Genomic DNA, 20,177 nt, shown 5'->3' with positions numbered 1-20,177 from the left:
GCTTTTTATTATGTGGTTATATCAAAACCCTGACAGATAATTCAGAAAATTATTTCATACACATCTGATTAAGTGGTTTTACAAATCGAAGCCCCAAAATCAAGCTGTGCAGGAGATTATTATGCAAAGCAAAAGAAAAGAAGAAGAAAATCAATGTACAATTCTATACCCGCTTAGTTCCATTTAACTCAATGGGATTTACCTCTGTAAACAGATATACTATATATATATAGAGGATATGTAGATATAGGATTGTGCCGTTAATCTGCTTTAGCTGGTCTTCAATATTTATGCACATGTCTTTAGATTAAGGCTCAGCCAAAAATTATCTGGGTTGAAACTGGGGTTAGGGGGAGAGAACATTTCCACCACTTGCCACATGGCCCAAGGGGAAAACATAAGTCATTGTCATGTATTTTCATTCCCAGAGAATGTTGGGGGGGGGCAGAGGGAAAAAATTTGGCTGCCAGCCATACAGAGGGGCATTGCAACAAGCAGTGCATTTTCAGGGGGTACTCTAGTGTACGCAGTACCGCCACCTCTCTTTTTTTGTTTTTGTTAAAAAGTGTAACACTTACTGCAACAACTTCATGGTGAGTACTGGCACCTATTTTTCTAGAAAAAAAAGTACTGGCCACAAATAAGGCCTACATCCCCCACTCCCTTTGCCCTCTTTTTGCAATTCTCAAATAGTGGTGAAATATCTCTCCCCTCCCCACATTTTGCTACCTGTAAAAGGGAAAATAAAATTGCTGTGGAACATTTGGGGCAAGCATTCCTTCAGATTCTTGACCCTGCATCTACAAATATAGACATAGACAATGTGGAAAGGCCACAGAGATTCTTGCAAAGCGTAATTCTTGGCAGGCCACAACCTAACATCACTGGGATGATGAGGTCTCAGAAATACAGCACTGTGGAGGAAAAGACAGAAGATGCATTCAAAAGTTAGTAGGGCACACCCTGATGTGGTTTCAGTCTCACATTGCAAAGCTTTAGGGTTAGCAGAGAATGTGGCTAGTCCACCTACAAACTAAAATAATGTAGCTCTTGCTCCATGACAAGAGCTATTCTACATGTTTAGAAAGGGGGGAATTGTGTGCAACAAATGTGGAAAATAAAGGTGCACTTATTGAGCATTAGAAAACCTGATGATGGAGGAATGCCCTGAGGGAAACAATGGGCAAAATGCACAGGAATATGCTGTTAACCTGCCTGTAAGTGACTTCAGCAATGAAGTGTGGACTATTATAAACTATTTCTCTCCTCCTCCCTCTCTATCTGATGGCAGAGAGTCTGCAGGGAGGAGGAAGATTGGAGACTGCTGCCTGAAACAATGGTTTCATGAGTTTTTTATGGTGAGTTTGATAATGGAGACTATTGCTGTTATTCTTTACCCTTCCTTGAAAAACCAATAAAAAACTCTAGCTACTGTGAAATGTGGTGTTTGTCATAAACATAAGATTCAGAGGAGTCGAACAGTACAAACTGGGAGTTTGCAGGCCCTCCTTCCTTGGAGGTTTCTAAGCAGAGGTTGGATGGCCATCTGTCATGGATGCTTTAGTTGAGATTCCTGCATTGCAGGGAGTTGGACTAGATGACCCTTGGAGCCGACTCTACAATTCTGTGATTCTAGAATTGCAAAGTGTGGAGATGCATTTCCACAAGTACACAAGAAGAATGCAATCTGCTCTTGAGAAACGTGACATATCCCTCTAACAAAAGAACAACATGGGTTAAGATACAAGCCACATTCACACCATACATTCTTAAGCACCGTGATACCATTTTGAACAGTTGTGGCTTCCCCCAAGGAATTTGTGAAGCGTAGTTTGTTAGGGGTGCTGATAGTTGTCAGGATACTTCCATCCCCTACCCAGAGCTACAATTCCCAGAGAGGTTTAATCTCTCTTCCCAGGGAATGCTAGGAACTGTAGCTGAGGCCCTCATGCCAAATGTGACTCTGTGGATCTCTTTATCCAGTCATCCCTGGGCCACATTCCTCACCAGCCCTGCTCATGAGTGCTTTTGCCTTCCTGGAATGTGTACTTGAACTGGGCTGCTGGTACCTCTTGCTTGCCTGATGGAGGATCGAGAAGTGTGGTTATGGGTGTAGAAACCTCAAGTTTTTTGCATGGTTGGAATGGAGCCAAGTGAACAAAAGTAAGAGTCTCATCCATTGCAGCACGGCCCACTTATGCTCTTGAACCCTCCCATCACTGGTATACGGCCTCTAGAAGGTTTCCCAGGAGGAATGTGGCCCCATGGCCCCCACCTCTAACTATCTTCTTTTGCAGGCTAACCTTTCTTGTGCTAAGGAATCTAGGGATTCCAAAAACCACACCATATAGATCCATTTTAGTCATCCCCTCCACCACCAGCACCAAGTTTTAATTCCATCTCAGGCTGTCACGTACCTTGATGTCCAGGACAGGCTTGGTTATTATCCCAACCTATAGAATAGAGAGAGAGAAGTATTTTTCCCCCTTTAAACAACCATTCTCCCAATTCCCATCTTATAGTCTGAGAACCTTAGAAGGGGCAAGATTCTGTATTTCTGTCTCTCCAATTTGTCTAGTTCAGTGTTTCCCAAAGTGGGTGATACTGCCCCTTGAGGGGTGCTAGAACAATCCGGTGGGGGTGGTAGTAGCCTCAGGTTGGTGAATAAAAATAAGGGAGCTGTGGAAGGATAAAGAAAGAAGATAAGAAAATTTTGAAAAACTGTTCATACATGTTTCATCTGTTGCCTACCTGATGCCAACCACCAGGTCAATACCTCCCCTGAATCTGGCGGTCGTGCTGGAGGTGAGAGGTTTGGGTGAACCCTTTTTGGCCTTATCCAGGCCCAGGATGTAGATCACGGCTTGCCTGCCTATTGGGCCAATGGCAGGTGGTCTGTGACACCAGCCCCACCCCATGAGCTTTTAAATGCTTAAAGAAGGTAGATTTCCAGAGGCCACTAGAAAAACAATTTCTGAAAAGGGGGTAGTAGGCCAAAAAAGTGGGAACCTCTGGTCTAGTTCATAGTGGGAGGAGGATTTTAGAACTGATTATATACCCTATACAGAAAAGAAAACATGTTTTTCCTTCATCCATTTAGGATGGTATTGGATGAAGAAAAAAAATAACACATCCAATTTCTTCATGAAATTTACTTCTGCCCACCCACCCAACTACGCCAAACCCAGCCCAGACAGGGAGGGATGGGGAATTAGAACTGGTGCCCCACAAAATGAAAAGACCAGTAACTTCCATTTGGTTACCTTTCCCCTCAAAAGCACAGTTGTGGTAGCTGCAAGTCCCCACTGACTTGGCATCTACGGTCTGGCCATCTGGGGTGTCTTCAACTGACGTGACCTTGAAAATCTCATAGGGAGGGACCAACACCTCCTCTTCTTTCAAAAGTGACATCTTACTTATATCAATCCCCTCGCAGGTGAACAATTTGAAAAAGGTTACAGTCTGAAACACTTCAGCCACAATCGAGTTCTCTGATGTGGAAGTGAACTGCCCAAACCTGAAGAGGTCATTGATGGAAAACTTCACACCAGTTCCCCTGTAGACCTTAACACATTTGTGGTCCTTTCGTTTGAATGACAGGGTTGCCTGGGTTAAGAGGAAATGCAGGGACTTGAAAGGGTAGGCCTCATATTCCTTAGGCCCTTTTCCTGCTGTGCGGGTGGCAGCATTGAACTTCCTGTAGAGTGAAGGGTATGCTCCAGTGTATGCCCAGATAGCCACTTCAGAGAGCTCTTCCATATTCTTGGGGTATAACTTGGACTGGTTCTCCTGCCAATTAAACAGTCCTTCCTCCCATGCTTCCTTATAGATCTCAGACATATTCAGCTCACTTAGCATGAGAGACTTCAGGATGCTCTGCATGCTCGCCAGGCAGCCTTCGTACTTGTCATCGAGGGAGTAATGTGCCATGTTCAATATCGGTTGGGATCTATTTGTTGACATTTCACTGGAGCCAGCCTGGAGCAAATTGATAATTGCATCAGGTGAGTCATATGGCCTCTCAGAAAACATGTATGACAGTTTGCTGTTCACAACACAAGGCTCCCAATCCATTATGCAGACAAGAGGCTGCATCCTATGCATTGTTGGCTGAATGGTGAATCACCTCCACCACGTGGCCTCACCTCAAGCAGAGAATGGATGAGCTTAAAATGTTCAAACAGGCTGGCCTCATTTGAATCAGGAGCAGGAGACTGGTCCAACCCAAAATGGGCTTTGGAAAGGGTAATATGCAGAGGAGAGCAGGAGCCTGAGCCTCTCCTTGTTTGTAATTTACATGCTCTGTATATCATTACTTAATGGGATGCAGCATTATTAAAAGCCCCATGATCCCTGGAAGATAATAATGCACATCACACATCACACACAGCCAAGGAGAGGTCTTGCATGCATATCATGTTTAGGAACTGTAGATTATATTTGGAGACACATTGACGGGTCTCTGTGGTGTTGCCTCAGCTTTGGAACTCCCTACCCCTTGAAATCCAGGTGATGTCTACATTGTATTCCGTTAAACACCAGCTTGGAACATGGTTTTTTGTGATTGCTGTTGAGGTTCACCTCTGATATACTTTGGCCATATATTTTTATGGGTTTTATAGATGTGATTTGATTAATTTACTGAAGTTGTGTACTTCATCCGGAGATCTTCAGATTAAAGGAGCAATACAAATGCTTTAAACAAATAAATAATGTACAGTCAAGGAGATACCTTGCTGCTGCTCTGTTTTTCCAAATTATGTGCCCTGCATGTAATTTCCTGCCAAGAATCAGGGGCTTGTAATCCAGCACGGTGATGTGTATTCCATTAGGAAATGATGTGTGACGCACCAGGTACAGCTGAGGTTAGACTTCTCATCTTCTCATCCACCCTCCACTATCAACTCCTATATCTCCCTTGTCTGAGAAAAGTGGGGGCATGACAGCAGCATAGGTGGTGAGAATTTGACTTGAAAAAAAGTCCCGTTAGACAGCCTGCTCATTCCTAACAACACCACCCAGACAGCTTCAAAAAAACAAAACAAAGGCTATTGTCTTAGTTTGGTCAGTAGTCATATAATGCAAAAAGAAAAAAGAAAGAGGCGTGGGACATATAAGCTGAGACAGCTCACAACTGCATACTCCATTCTCTTTCTAAATTCTGTTTGTCTCTCAATTTCACCATCTTTAAGAATCAGTTGTGAGTAAAACAGAATAAGACTCTGGAAGAGCAAGCATTTGATCACATATTAATCCAATGGCAAGATATAGGGAACTTTTGCTGAACCCATGGACCTTCTTGCAAGGCCTAAGTGCCCATAGCCATCTCCTTAGCACTGCCAAGATTTACCACAGTAGATTCCTTCCAAACTTGGGGCCACCCTTGGGTTAGAGAAAGCCTAGCTTTCTCTAATTCAGGAGTGGGGGATCTTTGGCCCTCCAGATGCTGCTGAACTACAACTCCCATCAGTCCAAGCAAATATGGTCTGTAGCCAGGAATGATGGAAGTTGTAGTTCAGCAACATATGAGGGGCCAAAGGTTCTCTGCACCTCCTCTAATTAGTCATTCTTTGTTCATCAATAGCCACACAAAGCAGGGAAGGACATAGGACTTACCTCGGCAGTCCCTTGAGCAGATGACACAATGAAAGCAACTAGCAGAAATGTAACATGCTGTGGGTTCTCCATCCTGATGCCCCACAGTATGTCCACAGTTGTACAAGAACTGTGTCAGATAATGTAAGTTGACTGGAGCAGTGGATATCTTTGAGGCTTTCACCTATCTGGAAATCCTGACCCAAACTGAAGGGACAGTATTGTGACAAATGAGGATCTTCCCTCTTTGCCTTCCAAATGTAGCTTCATGGTGCTATAAAGCTGCAGTACAGCTCATATGACACAAGTTAGAGCCGTTAGGAAGATTACAAGATAGGTAGAGCATGTGTGCTGATAAAGCCACTTCCTCATGACATGGGGACATTGTATATTATCTCAGTGGTCTCTGACCATGTGCTTGTCCGTGTTTTCAGAAGTACTTGATGCTGCTCCCTAAAATGGCTCCTTTGCACCATCATGGCTGAGGCCTACTCCAAGTTAATGCAAGCAAAATGGTAGTGAGGCAGCGAACCATTTCTTTCAATTAGCCAGTCCATCAATACTTTTATTATGGTCGTAAGACCATAATAGGTCAAAATTCAGGTCAAAATACATAAAGCAAATAGCTGTATACAAAATATGCAATTTCTCCAATTTAACTAAGATAGTCAGCTTCATATGGGCATGCCAGTTAGGAAAGGTTAATTCACCTGTTTGGTGATCTGTTGGACCTGATAAACGATACATTGTCATTCTTTCATCCAGACACCCTGGCAAACTAGTCAGAAGAGGGTAAGTTATATGACATGTCACATTGGAATAAAACGTAGTATATAAACTCATGAACTCCCACCTTATTGGGGCACAATCAATTTGGAAATTGAATATTCAAAAATCTGCTGATTTATTTATTTATATAGGCTTATACACTGCACAATAAACAAAGTATCTTGGTGGTAAGAATCACAGCCATAAACCAGCATCAGAATGCTTAGTAAACGTCTTGACACTGATACACAATAACTGGTGGTTGAGCTATATAAACAGAATTGTCTTAAATAGGCTTTTGAAACAAACTACTGATGGTGCCTGCTTAACATTAATAGGCAAAGACTGCCACAATCTAGGTGCACTGCAGACACACTAAGTACCCCATTTTTTGTAGAAGCGAAGGGAACGCAATGTGGTATCCTTAATAGTAATTAAAAGGTTTTCTCCTTTGGCATTTTGGTAAAAGAATTGCTGTGTTTCCATGTATCATGTGGTTCACTGGCGATAAAAAGTTTACATTTCAGGCGGAAGTTACTGTTGTGGAATCACCTTGTTAAATACAAACATAGGGGAGGCAGGTGCACTCTGTGCATGCTCATGGGATATATTTCTGACACTTGTAATTCTTAATCATTTCTCCACTGTGTCAAGTTAAACTCCTTAGGCTGCGTCACACTTTGATGTAGAATATTGCCTGCATGTTTTCTTTCTCAGTCAGTGAACTTTTAAAAACAAACAAATCATGCATTGGTTGGCATATATAGTTGTATTGCATTAGATCAGGCCCCCAACCTGCGGCCCTCCAGATGTTTTGGCCTACAACTCCCATGATCCCTAGCTAACAGGACCAGTGGTCAGGGATGATGGGAATTGTAGTCCAAAACATCTGGAGGGCCAAAGGTTGGGGTTGCCTGCATTATATTAAGTCCTCCATTTTACATGTACCTTATCACAAATTTATTCTTGTCATTTATTGGTCCATGACTTTGTTATTTCTCTTGAGTGGCGATTTTAACACTGATTTTCCGGGGCCTACCTTATCCCACAACACAACACAACACAACACAGGATTGCTATGTTTGCATGTATTGGATGCTTTCTCTCTCTCTCTCTCTCTCTCTCTCTCTCTCTCTTACACACACACACACACACACATGCCTCTGGTAACACCTCCAAATCTGTTAACATATCAGCACATCATCTCATGGGGTGCATAGAGGGTAGTGATTTTAAAACGGTCACTGAGATGGACAGATTGCCACTATCACTTAAGCCATTATGCTTACCCGTTCCTCCTCCTTCTGTTTCCTTTGTTGATTTCTATCCGGGGGGGGGGGGATTGGAGGGCAAGGTAGAGATCTAAATTTCCCCCCTAGAAAGTTACAGTGGAAGTAGCTAAACTGTGGCTGACCAGATGTTGCTGGACTATGACTTGCATTAGCCCCAGCCAAAATGTTCAGGAATGAAGAGAGTGGTAGTCCAGCAACTCTTTGGTTCCTTGGGCACAACTGCTGCCTCTCACACACTTTTGTTTAATAACATCCACTGGCAAGCATCACAGCTGCTAACAGACGGCAGCCATAGAAACAATCAGGGCAGAGCTGAATGGTGTGGAGAAAATGGAGGGGATCAAACAAGATGTGCATACAAGGCCTGTTCCAGCTTTGGGGGGACCGTCAGCCAAGTTCTCACAAATACCTGCAGTGACACTATGTCAGGGACATTGTGTGACATTGAAATGGTGGCTTGCAAACTCAGATACCGGAACAAGTGTCAGTGCCAGGGGGCTGGGCCTGCGTGCACTTGTTTATTAAAGAATTGCTGGCCCATTTGAGTATAACAGGGGATGGAGGAAATCTATCAAAGGGGGCACCTAAGGAATGGGAATGACACTGACTCCACCTTTCCCACTCATTCTTCCACCACCTTACCTTGCCACTGATTTGGGATGCTTTAGTCATTTTCCCTCAGCCCAGGCAGCAATGTTCTAAGGAGCACCAAGTTGTTTGTGTCTATTGACAATTTTATATTTCCCAGTGTTGCTCTAAAGCAGAGGTGAGGGATCCTGTAGCCAGGGGCGCCAATTATAGGGGCTTCACCCACAATATTTTTGTTCTGGATGCTCAGCACCCACACTGCAGGGCCCCCACACACACAACTTCCAAGGTCTTGCAAGGTCTCAGAACCTGACTTCCAGTGGCACCAGAAGTCAGGTTCCGAGGCCAGGGGGCAGGCGTGACGTCATGATGTCATGTCGTAATGTGATGTCACACCCACTGGCCACCCATAACCTGGGGCCCAAGTTGGCTCTCCTACCTGTGGCCCTCCAGGTAGGAGGATGCAATTCCCATCACCCCCAGTCAACTTGGGCTGCCCAAATAGCATTTGGCCTGTCAGGTACAGTTTTCCTCTGGTCAATATTGTCTCTTGAATTGACCAGTGGCAGCCTGTACCTGACAAGCCAAATGCTATTTGAATGAAGAAAATTTCAGAAGGTGGAGAAGGAATCCTACAGCAAAGGCCAGAACTCTGGAGATTTGATTAGGTACCCTATCATTGTCAAAATTACTGTTCTCGTGTTGACCACCTGATGTCAGTAAATTATTCACAAGGCCAACATTATCCACACCTGAAGGATGCTATTTAAAAAAAGCCTGTTGTTTAGAACCAAATCCAGGGGTAGACAGCATTTTGTGTGGTCCTTTCCCCTTTATATTTCAGGCTTGATTTTTTCAAGTTGATACCCCCGTGGTCTATAACACAGAAATACATACCTGTGACTCAAGCACATTTGATTACATCTGTAGGTGCAAAGCTATCAGTGAGAATTGTTTCAAAAGGCACCTGCACTGAGCCTAAACATCCAGTCATCCTGAGTGGAAAATGTGAAAAGGTGAAGATAATTTGTTGTGCTGAGGCATTGACTGACAGGAGGTAACAAAATGGAAACAAAGGCACTACAGCAGGCAGAAGAGACTCTTAACTGGCCAGTCTTTCCTTCTATAACCTGACAAAACTGATGCAGGACAGATAATATTTCATAGATGGAAACATGGGGCTTCACATATGGAGGGGATGTTTTGCCTTCCAGAGGGCGCTGCCACTCGTGTTGCTGCTTTTTCTGCTGTGCCATAGTATATACAATGCACATTCTATTAATTGCAGCATATACACCAACCCAATCCCTATTCCTCATGAATTTTATCACCCAGGAGACCTTGTTATTGGTGACATTGCTGCTCACATCTTCTTCTTTTATGAGACTCCCTTTTTCAAGGAACAGCCAAGACAGACTATGATTGGCAAACCGGTGTAAGGAAATACTTTCTCCCTTCGTTTTCCTTCTGTAAAAATGTTACACTCTTGATATCTGAGAGCAGAAAATCATTTAAGCACTATGGTACTTGAGAAACACTTGGTCTAGCCTTCAGGGTGAAAAGTAGTGTTCCAGGGGACATTTAGTTTGTTCTGTCATTTTATTTTATTTCTCCTGCTTTTTTCCTTTACCATCTGGCACATTTTATGAAGAATTTCTCTTACAGACCCTGTGCATTTTTAAGGGGCTGATGCAGAAAAGCCTGTCTCAAATTACTCTTTGATGCACCATTCTTGCACTTTAAGAACATTGACGAAATGGAGTGTGTCCAGAGGAGGGCAAACAGGATGGTGAGAGGTTATTGCATAGGCCTTATAATCAATAGATTTTATTGCATTAGCCGTGTGGCCATAGCATGATATACATAGAAATAACAACATAAAATGGGGGTGGGGAGGTAAAGGTAGATATCGTCCTGGGCAAATACTTAAAGGGGGGGGGGAGAAGAAAAAAAAGAGAAAAAAAAGAGATAACAGAAGCAACAGGGGATTTAAAACATCGAGTGACCGATAGTACAAAAACAAAAAGACAAAAAACTGCTGAGGCTGGAGGAGGATCGTTAAAGGGGTCCTTCAGCTCCTCAGATTTGTCCTAGCTCCATTGTCCTTGTACAATAAAGCTACTTGGAACTTCGTTCGATTGTGCAGCGTATCGACTGCAGCTGTGGTGTTAAAAAAGAAGTTAGTGCCGCTTTCCTCTTCATCACACTGAGCAGGAAGTTAGCTGTCATCTCGGTAATCCAACAGTCAGAATCCTGCAAAAAAAGGGACACTATCCAGGGCTGGATTGGGAGATGAAGCTTGTTCATGAGAGGAGTTAAAAACCGAGATCTTTCATCTGTCCAGTTGGGACAGAAGAGCATTACATGTTCCATAGTCTCCAGAGCCGTGTCATTACAGGTGCATGTTCTGTTTGCAATGGGGACTCTGGAATAACGACCCGACAGAACTGCTGTAGGAAAACAGTTGAGACGGGCACAGGTAAAGGCCCTTCGCTTAGCCTCCGAAGAAATTGTGAAGCAGTATAGAGGGATTCCTTCAGGGGGAGGAATAGCTAGGGCTAGGCCTGAACACAGCCCTCTTGCATCGGCAGCTGTGTTAGAGAAGTCAAGTTGCTGTAGCTTCTTTTTAATTGAAGGTAGGGCCGCCGGACTGATACACTCTAATTTAAGAACAGTTTTGCAATTCAGATTGAAAAGAGAGCGGAGTTTGAGGTTAATTGTAGTTTTCCAGGGGGAATTATGAATATCTCTTAGGATCAGATTGGAAAAACCACCTCTAATTCGAGCATCCGATGCTAGTAGGTGGGAGCTATAGGAAATGGCTCGACACCATGCTCGTTTTACAATTGAGGGCTGGGCGAACTCAAGTCGTAGGGCTGCACCTGAGACGCATCTCGGGACACCGGAAAGAGATCTCAGAAACATATGAAGTGGGTGATCCAAGTTACCTGATATTGCTGTAGTCCATACTTCACAGCCATATAATAATTTAGGAACAACTTTGGCATTAAATATTTGAATTGCTGCTGGAAGGTGTTTGCCGCCCTTCTGGTGGTAAAATCGGACAATGGCATTGGAGGTCGTGGTTGCGGCGAAAAAGGCAGATTGTAGATGGGTGGTCCAGGAGAGATTATAAATGAATATTAAGCCTAGATATTTAAAGGCTTTTACCTTTTCTAAGTAGCCACCTGTGATCTTAAGCGGCTCCAGCTTGAGTTTGCGGGAACGAGTGAAGTGAAGGACTTTCGATTTTTTATAATTAATATTAAGAGCTTCCGCCTTACAATAGGCGATAAATGCATTAACTGCATTTGCTAGGTCCGCAGCTGTTCTGGATAAGATGACGGCATCATCTGCATAGAAAAGGGAAGCAACGGGGTGGCCTGCTAAGTGGGGAGGATACTTAGTTGCTAGCTTCAAAGGGGGAATTGCATCATGAAGATAAAGACAAAACACTGCACCACCACTAGAGACCTGCCTCTCCACACATTCCCTGGAACACTGCCCCCCCCATCCCTCTCACTTGCCTCACCTCCTCTCCACTCTGAGCCACACAGGGCTTCCTGACCTTTCCTAACCAGCATCTGTTTTGCTGGGAACACTTGAAAGAGCTGGGTATTTTTAGCCTGAAGCATAGGAACAAACACAAAAATAATTGAAAAAAATAATTGAAAAAATTCAAATGGTTTGCGTGCACTGCATCATGTGATAAATACCTGTCTCCCCACCCCACCCCGCTCATATCTTATTGAAGTTGGCACCTCTGGCCAGAAGAAGAGAAGATTATAGGGAAACATGACAGCTGACTTCAAGTATCTGAAAGGCTTTCATTCCCTGTAGCTCAAAGGGCAGGCTCAAATTTGTAGAGAAGTAAACTTTTGGCTGAATACTAGTCGAAACCTCCTAACAATAAAGGCTGTCTGATACTGTAATCAAATATCTTATGTGCAGTGGGCAGTAGGCTGAGTTAAATTATTTCCAGGGTCTCTCAACTCCTTCCTCTAACTCTGTCTCCTCCATTTATTCATTAATTTCAGAACATTAAAAAAGGAGTTGTGAAATTACGTGGTGGGTGTGGGTGTGTGGGTGTGTAGCTTCCTATTGTAGTAAGTTAAGTGCCCTCAAACAGATAGAAAACAGTAAGTAACTATTTCCATGGCATTGTTAGCTGCCAGCTGCCACAGGACAAAAAAGCTATTAAAAGCACAGTTAAAGCAGGCACATCAAAAGTTCGCAACTCTACTGTTCTGCAAAAGCCTTCAAGTACATTTTTAAACATTGCTTGGCTAAACCACTAGTAATTCTCATTGCAGTTCAGTGCCAAAGAAATACCAGCACATCTTGGCCTTGGCATTTGCCATAAAAGAGATCAATGAGAATCCCAGCCTCCTACCAAATGTCACTTTGGGCTTCCATGTCCTCAACAGCTACTACGTTGCAAAGACAACTTTTAAAGCCACCCTCAGCCTGCTTTCCACACCACATAGGTTTGTTCCCAACTTCAAGTGTGATACTCAGAACCATTTAATTGCTGCCATTGGAGGGCTTGTTTCTGAAACCACTGCCAATATGGCCACCATCTATACCACCTACAAGACTCCACAGGTAGGCCATATGCAAAAGCTATGGATATTTCTCAACTGTGGCACATAATCCAGTCATCCAATGATAAAATTAATTATTAAGATGTTTATTCATTTCCCTGGAATTGTGACTGAAATGACCCTGGTCACTCTGGTAGATGATCTACACCAGAATTACAACAGAGGGGAATCAGACCTTATGATCCCCAGTTTTTTCTGGTGCAGCAGTCACAGAAGGTGGTGCTGGGAAACCACTCTTCCAAACCCATGGACCTATGGGTGTTACAAGGATCAGTTTTGTCTCCCGGGATTTTACAAATTTACATGAAGCCTTAAGGACCACCTTCTTCCTTGAACCTGTTTGAAGAATGCATTCAACACTGGAGACTCTGTTTCAGGCCTCCTCATTGCAGGATGAGCAGCAGATGGACCTGAGGCAAAGCTCCTTTTCTCTTATGGCATCAAAGCCCTGGAATGGCTTCCCAAAGCAGAGGTCCTAGCTGGTGGTTAAAGGGAATGTAACTGTCAAAATGCAAGGTTGATCTTTAAGGAGTAGAAAATTATCAATCTGTAGTTGTAGATTCTGACCTGAATGGCTGAATTTTGTATTCTTCAAGACACATAAAAAGCAAAGGCAGCTGTGTTGGGAAGGCGGGGACCTTCATTCTCCATAACTGAAGGTCTCACAGGGGCAAGACCTACCAAAGAAGAGTAGCTGTGCTCATGAGGCCTGACACTGCTATGCAGATCCTGTTTTTTCTCATAATAAAGAGTTCACTTCTTTCATGTGATTTACGGCTGATTTGCTCCTGATACAAACTGGATTTTTGCAGTTTTATCTTTTATAAATTGTGTTGGGAGGGCTTTTCCCTGAAAGTACTTTAAATAAACAAGCCTTCATTTTAAAAAAAAGAGGCCAGTTTTTATCTTTTATGTAGCAGAGCAGAGCATAGATGATTGAAAACGAATAAGGAAACATGTTCTTGGAATGCAACTGAAAGATTCTAACCTATTTCTTTCAGCTAACTTATGGATCATTTTCTCCAGTCCAAGGTGACAAAACACTATTCCCTTTCTTGAACCAGATGGTCCCAAATGAAGCCTACCAGTACAGAGGGATTGCCCGCTTACTTAAGCATTTTGCATGGACCTGGATTGGACTCGTTGCTGTGGATGATGACAATGGAGAAAACTTTTTGCAGACAGTGATGCCCATGCTATCCCAGAACGGCATCTGCTGTGCTTTCATATTAAGAACTCCAAAGCGAACTTACATGCAAGAAATGTTAGAGTCATTGCTAACTCTGCTAGATCAATATCCAGTCCTCACGGACAGGAAAGTCAGTGTCTGTCTCGTATATGGAGAACCTCCAGCTATGCAAGTTTTGAGAATGCTGTTGTTTACAGCAGAAATGTCTGACTTGCCACCTCTGGGTAAAGTATGGGTTGTTACATCTCAGTGGGAATTTGCTTCTTTATCCGCTCAAAGGATTTGGGATACAACCCCCTTCCATGGTGCTTTATCCTTCACAGTTCACTCCAATGAGCCACCAGGATTCCAAACATTTCTTCAAATTGTAAGACCTTCCTGGTCTAAAGAAGATGGGTTCATCCATGATTTCTGGGAGCAAGCATTTGGCTGTAGGTTGAAACATTCTGATGGGTACAGTCAAGTCTGCACTGAGGAAGAGAAGCTGGAGAGCATCCCTGCAGTTTTGTTTGAAATGAACATGATTGGCCATAGCTACAATGTCTACAATTCTGTCTATGCTGTGGCACATGCATTGCATGCCACATATGTATCCAGATCCAAAAACAGGAGATTTAAAAAAGGACAGAGGCTGATGTTTCAGAAGATACAGCCATGGGAGGTAACTGAACACACATTTGTACTTTAAAAAGAAGTAGGGTAGAATATTAACTAGACAAGGACGGAACTCTGATCTCAAACTCTGCACAAAATAAATCCTCCAAAATCATGCTAACACATTTTCCAAGTTAATGTGTTTAACTAATGTCAGTTTAATGATCAAATTGCTGTTGTTCTTGTAATACAATTAAGGAAAACTATATGAAGGTTTTCTATAGATGGTATCTAACACCAAGCAGACTTGGCTTAATGTATTAAAAAAAAACCCTCAGATAAATGTTGGAAATGCAGTTAAGTGGTGGGTACAACATACCACGTTTGGTGGACATGCAGAAAGATGAGGGAGTTTGGGGATCTAATTTATAACGAATTAAAAAGGATGTTTAAAATCTCATTCCCCAAAAAAACCCCAGAAACATTCCTTTGGGAATTGTGGGAAATGAGATTCCAAAAGATTTAAAGAAAGTATTCATGTACACCACCACCACAGCAAGAGTTGTGATTGCACAGAACTGGAAAAGGGAATGTTTACCGACCAAAAAAGATTGTTTGGTCAAATTAATGGAGTACGCGGAGATGGGCAAGTTGACTGGGCAGATAAGAGATCAAACAAAACAAAAATTTTAAAAAGATTGGAACATATTCAAACAATATTTGAAATATTATCATGGGGAAATTGAAATTTTGACTGGTTTAGAATAACTTCTGTAAGAAAAAATACTAAAATATAGTGGAGAAACAGGAAAACAAACTCATAGACGTGTTAAGAGAGGCATTCAAATAAGAAAAACTGAGGACCCAAGTAAGAAGGGCAGGGAAGTCAAGTATAAAAGGAATATGAATGAATCAAGCAATTAAGCACAAGTTTTTGTTTTTATTTTCTTTATTATTATTATTTAGAAATACATGTTTAGCCATAGGAAAACTGACATGTTATAATGTAATTCTATGAATGTAAATTAAAAGAAACCAATAAAGATGATTTGTGCATTATATATTTATATATATATATATATATATATATATATATATATATATATATATGCTGTTGTTCATACTTTCATCTCAAGCCAGTGTTCTAGCAAAATAATTTAGGTTTAGCTAAGCCAGGACTTTATATAAACTTCACTGTAAAGATTTCAACAAGTTCTTCCTTTATTTTCTTGTTCATCCTAGATTAATCACTTTTTGAGAAGCATTTTGTTCAACAACAGTGCTGGAGACACTATACAGTTTGATGAAAATAGAGAATTAGTTGCTGGTTTTGATGTTACAAACTGGGTGACTTTCCCAAATAGCTCTTTTGTTAGAGTAAAAGTTGGACAACTGGAACCTGAAGCTCCTGCAGGCAAAGAACTAATCATTAATGATGACCAGATTGTCTGGCATAGGAACTTTAATCACGTAAGACACAGCTGCAAATGTTTTTAATCTACCAAATAATTGCAGAAAGTTCAGTTCGGGCCAATTCAGTCGTCTTCTTGAGGCTTGATTTCTGCTGTGTATCAGTTGTGAAACCATAGCTCCTGCACTTGTTTGTAAAAGAAGTAAAAGAACATGAGATGCGTTAACTCAATAATGTTGGCATTGGACTAATTAAAGCAGTGAGGTTCTTGGATCACAATGAAACAAACACCTCGTCAAGATTTGTTTTCTTGATGCTAATTACCATTTTGTTTATGGACAGGAACTGCCACTTTCTGTGTGCAATGACAACTGCTATCCTGGTTACAGAAGGAAAGAGAAGGAGGGAGAGAAATTTTGCTGCTATGATTGTGCTCCATGTCCAGAAGGGATGATTTCTGGCCAGAAGGGTAGGAGAAATAATGCACACTGGTTAAAAACAAAAATGGCATAACCTAATATTCTGGTTGTTAGAGTGGTATCAAGGCTATTATTAATTAGACAACTTGTCTTTGAGTGCAAGTTTTTTGTTCCACAAATTGCTGGTGTATGTCTGGGGATGGAGTACAAATTGCAACCCTGGTGTGGGGTTGTTGGGAGTTTAACCTTTTGCTTCCTGCTGCTTTCCTGATCTGGATCAGACTCTTATGCCTGAAATTTGCACTCAAGGTGGATGCAGAACCAATAATAAGTGAAATCCACTAATTCGCTGTGGAGACCGTAGCTGCATAATGGGATAATGAAGATAGCATCAAAATGAAAACTTAGACCCTTGTCCTGGACCAGCATCTAGAACATAAGGGTACATGAAACACCTGGGATCCTGAGAGTGATCTATTTCAGGATCTGATGCCTTTGACGCTAAATGTGAAAATAACCCCAAATGTATGTTAACAGCGGACTATACATTTTTTTCATGCCTACCCTCTCTGCCATCCACATTCCACTCCCCCATCTTGAATTTTATACTGGAAACTTGTCAATGCAGAAACCCTTCCTTCTCTCAGGGCTCTGTAAAGAGCCAGGCAGATCATCTATGCTAAATAAATCAGAATGCTAATGAAAGATGCTTCAAATTATAACATTCATTTTTATAATGTATTTTTTTCTGTAAATATTATTTTTTTAAAAAAACCAGTAACACAACATTTCGAAGGCAGCAGCTCTGTCAAAGACATACAATCTACATTTACATCTAGTTTGTATTGGTTATACGTCATATAGCAACTGCCAATTCAGTTATTCATTTTGATGATGTTAAACAAAGTCTTGAAATATTTCTCTTCCTGTTTTCAGATGTAGATGTCTGTGAAAATTGTCCAGAAGATCAGCATCCGAATGTTGACCAAAATCAATGCATTCCCAAAGTTCTAAGCTACCTGTCTTACGAAGAAACATTAGGGATCATCTTAGCTATTTTGGCTGCTTCTTTGTCTTTGGTCACTTCTTTAGTGCTTGGAACTTTTATTAAGCACAGGGACACTCCCATAGTCAAAGCCAACAACCGAACCCTCACCTACATCCTCCTTATCTCCCTCCTCCTTTGCTTCCTCTGCTCCTTGCTCTTCATTGGACAGCCTGGACACGTGACCTGCCTTCTCCGGCAAATGACTTTTGGCATAATCTTTTCTGTGGCCCTTTCCTCAGTGTTGGCAAAGACCATCACTGTGGTTCTGGCATTCATGGCAACCAAACCAGGAGCCAGGATGAGGAAATGGGTAGGGAAAAGGCTGACGAACTCAGTTGTCTTTTCTGGCTCCTTTATTCAAGCTGGCATTTGTATGATTTGGTTAAGTACTTCTCCACCATTTCCAGATACAGACATGCATTCACTGAGTGGGGCAATTTTAGCAGAATGTAATGAGGGATCAGCTTCCATGTTTTACTGTATCCTGGGCTATATGGGCTTCCTTGCAGTTGTCAGCCTCACTGTGGCTTTCCTAGCCAGGAAGTTACCTGACAGCTTCAATGAAGCTAAGTTCATCACTTTCAGCATGTTGGTGTTTTGCAGTGTTTGGTTGTCCTTTGTTCCAACCTACCTGAGCACCAAAGGAAAATACATGGTGGCTGTGGAGATCTTCTCCATCTTATGCTCCAGTGCTGGTTTACTGGGTTGCATTTTTACCCCAAAATGCTACATCATTGTGCTGAGGCCAGAGCTTAACAACAGAGAGCAGCTAATAAGAAGAAAATAATCAACAAATACGTATGCACCTCTCTTCTCCATTTGTTTATAGTTTGGGGAAACAATTTCCAAAGACTGCAGATCCTGTGGTTCATTGTGGAAAACCTTCATGGTCAAAGAAGTGATAAGTACTATAAGATAGGGTTGCCGTATTTCAAACAGTGAAAAGTTGTTGAGCTTTTTTGGCAATGTTTTTGAGCTTTTGGGGTGAAATCGCTTACAAAATTGCTGGTTTTGAGCTATTTTTATGGAAAAACGGCGCTGCCAACATGGGTTGCCATACGTCCAAATTTCCCCAGACATTTTCCTGGTTTCCAACCGCACACTGCTGCCGACTGCCATATTTCGGATATGTTTGGGAAATTCTGGAAATATGGCAACCCTAAAGTGAGAAAATCCATCGAGAACAAACACTGCATGCATTTCAGAACGTATATGAGCGTGAAACTGACTTGTGCTGTAATCAGGGCCACCCCAACACGTTTTGTTGCTTGAGGTAGAAAAGCAATTAATACCCCCCCACACCCCCACAAGGTCAGGATGCACAGTACCCAAGACTGACCAAGGTTTTTTGACCTCGGATAGAAACCCAGCCAGGACCTTTCCCTGCATGTGAAAACACAATAATTATCAGTGGAACCTTTGCTCACAACCACAATCCGTTCCGTAGGCCCATCCGGAAGTCGAAATGGGTCACTGGGAGAGGCGCTGTTGTGTGCTGGTGCGGGCAATGATTGCCTACTTTTGCACATGTGCAAACGGCAATTGCCACTCCTGCGCATGCGCATGTGCAAACGGCGGCAAACCCACCAGTTACTTCCAGGTTTGCCACGAACGTTGGGCGAAATGGATGCTAGCGGAGGCGGATGTAAGAAGAGGTTTGACTGTATAACAATTTGTTTTTCATGGGTTTGTAGTCAGTTTCCTGCTATGGCCAGCTGCTTCAATTCAGCCTTTCTACATATCATTTTAGACGCTGAACGCTGTTTGTGAACTAGGCATCATATAGATTCACCTGACCACATAGCCGAAACTGCTTGCCAGTTTGCAGAGCTGCAGTCCTAGCTTTCCAACACCAGTGCCACCATCCATGGGTTACTGGCGGCATGGGAAGAGGTGGGAGAGCTGAGAGTGGCATTGTGGTATTGTATTGATCTTTATTACGGCCATTGGCCCATCACAGTGGCATTGTGGTGCTTCCCCACTGCTCCTAACTGACCACACAAGTGCATGTGCCCATCATCCCCCCCCCATGATAACAGTGTTTTTCTTTAGTACACATGGCCAAATATTAAGATATTTGGCCATGTGTACTAAAGAAAAACACTGTTATCATGGGGGGGGGATGATGGGCAAAGTGGGAGTGGGCCCTTTTACACAGCGAGCTCAGTCCTTCTGTGGTTAAATGGTACGGTATTGTTCCTCTTTTGCAGGGGGAGGGGGCAAGAGGGGGATTTTTATCTCTTAAATCACTAACCAAGAGTGTAAGAGAGCAAAGATACAGAGTGTAAGCAAGGAGCAAAGCAAACTTTATGCTCATTTGGGGGTCTTCCCCCTTTTTTAGTGTGCTGGGGAATTTGTGCAGTTGGAAAACCTGCTTTTTAAAAAACCCAGGTATAAAACATTTCCTGCACATGGAAAACTAGGTGTCTAGGTGGAAAAGCAGGCTAGAACACTAACCTCCAACCTCCAACTCACTCTGAGGATGGGAAAATGGTTAGTGTATGTAGGAGTGTTCAGTCATGTGAGCAATTAATTCATATGTAACTTTTCCTGGATTTCATGTGCTCTGGCATTCAAACTGTTAACAGAGAATGCAAAAGAGTTGACAACTCACCCCACTACTCCCCTGAAAACTAATTCCCTGGACTTTCTTAATTAACCAAAAAGAT

The 20,177-nt window shown here is 42.4% G+C and overlaps 2 protein-coding genes across 2 annotated transcripts; one reads left to right on the top strand and one right to left on the bottom strand.

The window, feature by feature from the left end:
- Positions 1–900: 900 nt before the first annotated feature.
- On the bottom strand, positions 901–5,825 carry LOC128398777 (erythroblast NAD(P)(+)--arginine ADP-ribosyltransferase-like). Its single transcript, XM_053360031.1, has 4 exons — positions 5,617–5,825; positions 3,264–3,978; positions 2,418–2,453; positions 901–914 (listed from the first exon to the last, which is right to left on the bottom strand). The coding sequence occupies exons 1-4, from the start codon at positions 5,686–5,688 to the stop codon at positions 901–903; spliced, it is 837 nt and encodes a 278-aa protein (XP_053216006.1). The 5' UTR covers positions 5,689–5,825.
- On the top strand, positions 5,705–18,780 carry LOC128398775 (vomeronasal type-2 receptor 26-like). The gene is made up of 8 exons (XM_053360030.1): positions 5,705–5,739; positions 9,088–9,300; positions 12,557–12,848; positions 13,849–14,697; positions 15,873–16,100; positions 16,384–16,510; positions 17,397–18,278; positions 18,692–18,780. The coding sequence occupies exons 1-8, from the start codon at positions 5,705–5,707 to the stop codon at positions 18,778–18,780; spliced, it is 2,715 nt and encodes a 904-aa protein (XP_053216005.1).
- The last annotated feature ends 1,397 nt before the right edge of the window (positions 18,781–20,177 follow it).

This window comes from Podarcis raffonei, chromosome 13 (genome assembly GCF_027172205.1).
Source record: "Podarcis raffonei isolate rPodRaf1 chromosome 13, rPodRaf1.pri, whole genome shotgun sequence".
Lineage (NCBI taxonomy): Eukaryota > Metazoa > Chordata > Lepidosauria > Squamata > Lacertidae > Podarcis > Podarcis raffonei.
The sequence above is the reverse complement of the archived record's forward strand: the minus strand, read 5'-3'. Positions and strand labels throughout refer to the sequence as shown.